General features: G+C 34.7%; 1 protein-coding gene across 1 annotated transcript; it reads left to right on the top strand.

The window, feature by feature from the left end:
• The first annotated feature begins 1,309 nt into the window (after nt 1–1,309).
• Nucleotides 1,310–2,185, top strand: LOC140971632 (ethylene-responsive transcription factor ERN1-like). The gene has a single exon (XM_073433991.1). The coding sequence runs from the start codon at nt 1,454–1,456 to the stop codon at nt 2,183–2,185; it is 732 nt and encodes a 243-aa protein (XP_073290092.1). The 5' UTR covers nt 1,310–1,453.
• The last annotated feature ends 335 nt before the right edge of the window (nt 2,186–2,520 follow it).

Raw genomic sequence — 2,520 nt, 5'->3', positions numbered from 1 at the left:
ATATTTTGATGTTCTATTGTTCTCATTGTCTTTTAATTGAACTTGATCTATTACATAGCTGCAACAGAGTGGATCTCAGTGGCACATACGACTCAGATGAATTTGCATTTTGTTTCATAGTTTCATCATTTAGAGAAATAAAGTTCCGTTCTACTCTATGTTGGCCGTGATTCTTGCTTGTATTTTTGGGTCAAAGTCTGGAATCCGATCATTGTTTTGTGTGGTGAAGTTCAACTGTTCCAACAACCATCCCTGCAATCTTGTGTTCAAATTCATTGACCAGTCAGTCGTTTTCATGAAATTGGTATTTGGGGGTTTATGAGTCGCATAGATTCCTTTCGAGGATTCGACAGTATCAATCTAATATAAAGCTACATTTTGACATATTTAATAGTTTATTTATTATTATTATTATTATTATTATTATTATTATTATTATTATTATCATATGTATATTGGAAAATGAAATTAGGATGTATGTCCGAATGGCAGGCTTACATGATGACACTTTCAAAATATTTACTTCAAATTTTGCAGGCCTTCGTGGCTCCAACTCCCCAGTTTAAAATGCAGCATTTGACCAATTGAAGAAAGAAGCTTACCGACCTATGATATAATGTTATGAATAGTCTTCATCTACTACACGTTTGACTAACTTTTTTATTTGTTTGTCAGTGATATTCCTCTTATGTGGATGATGAAATAAACGGCTCCCATGTCTTATTCTTTATGCGTATTTTTTCTTTTATTTCTTGTATTTTTATCCACTTGTTTGATTTCCATTTTACGGTCCCACCCAACGATTTGTTACATAAGTTACAGTTAAGAACAAATAATTTTCTATTGTCGAAACTATATCATATCAGTAATTCAGTATCCAATGAAATCATTTGATACAAATACAAAGCAAAAACAAGGATGAGGGGATCTGTGTGTTGAAATCATATCTATTTTAGGGATTTAATCTGTGGTGTTTAGTTTAGATGAAAGATAAAACTAAGAGTCGAAATAGATAAAGTTGAAAAATGGGTGTCAAAATTTGATCTTATGTAGAGACTAAAGAAATTGAGTTGGCCAAAACCATGCCATTTCTCCCCTCACCAAAGGCAAAGAACGTGTTTACCAATACGGATATAATAAGGATAAGCATGCCATCCTTGTAAATAAACAATTTCTCATAAGCATGCTTACGACTAATGACATAATAATAGTTACCCACTCTGTTTTGAAAAATCAGACCAATTATTCACAAAGGAACAAATTCAGTCTTAAAAAACCGGAAAAATATATAAGATACACACTTGCCTGCTTTAGCACTATAAATACATACCCTCTCATTGTTCCTCTTTAGTACCACCAAACATTGTATTAATATTAATTATTACAATGGAAATTCAGTTCCACAACACACCCTACAAATAACAACACTGTCAGAAGAAGCAAAAGCACAACCATGAAGAACAAGTTTGTTGGTGTGAGGCAAAGGCCTTCTGGAAAATGGGTTGCAGAAATCAAGAACACAACTCAAAAGATCAGAATGTGGCTCGGAACATTCGATACTGCAGAAGAGGCTGCTCAAGCTTATGATGAAGCCGCGTGCCTCCTCCGCGGAACGAATACAAGAACGAATTTCCTCAACAACGTGCCATGTAACCCGGTTCTCTCTTTGAAGATTCGAAATCTTCTCAATCAAAAGAGATGCCTAAATAGAAACAAAGTCCACCCTTCTCCTGATCTTGAGAATGATCAGTTGTCTCAATCTGTTAAAACAGCTTCCAAAAGTTCTTCATCTAGTAGTGGGAATTTGAATAGTTACCATATTGACGAGTCTCTGGCCAGTGACCCAAATCTAGCCAGCTCCGAGGGGGTGTACAAGCCCTGTTTCTTGGGAGGATGTGATTATGAAATGTACTCCTCACGTTACTTAAATAATCATGATCAAGACTCAGCGTATGGGATGTATTTTGACAAGATTTCTCCTCAACAAGATGGGTTAATCTTTTACGCCCCGAGAAGAGATGGCGAGGTGGAATTTTCAGATTTTGAACGGTTGAAAGTCGAGAGACAAATATCAGCATCGCTATATGCAATGAACGGCATAAGCGAATACTGGGAAAACATGAATGATTGTAGTGATCCCTGTTGGGATATCCCCACAATGTATCAAATGTTCAGTCCAAGTTAAATTTATATTTTTCACATTGATGATATATATTATCATTAGGAATCAAACAAGTGAGTTAGAGCTTTTTCTTTTAGCAGAGAGAACGACATACGTACGGATATTCGCAATATTTTGAAAAACAGCTTATTAATCTCGATTGTTTCAATCTGGTTTTTTGGGCATTCACGTGAAAACTATGATGATACTTCTTTGGGTAAAAAAATCGATTTATGTGTTTGCATAATTTTTGTGATCAATATTATGCCAAAATCTAATTTCTACAAATCAAAACGAAAGTAGATTTCAAATTTGATCGTTTGTTCTGATCTCCTAAGCAAATACAATGTTAAAAACAA

The sequence above is a fragment of the Primulina huaijiensis genome, chromosome 1, assembly GCF_012295235.1.
Source record: "Primulina huaijiensis isolate GDHJ02 chromosome 1, ASM1229523v2, whole genome shotgun sequence".
In the NCBI taxonomy this organism is placed as follows: Eukaryota; Viridiplantae; Streptophyta; class Magnoliopsida; order Lamiales; family Gesneriaceae; genus Primulina; species Primulina huaijiensis.
The sequence above is the reverse complement of the archived record's forward strand: the minus strand, read 5'-3'. Positions and strand labels throughout refer to the sequence as shown.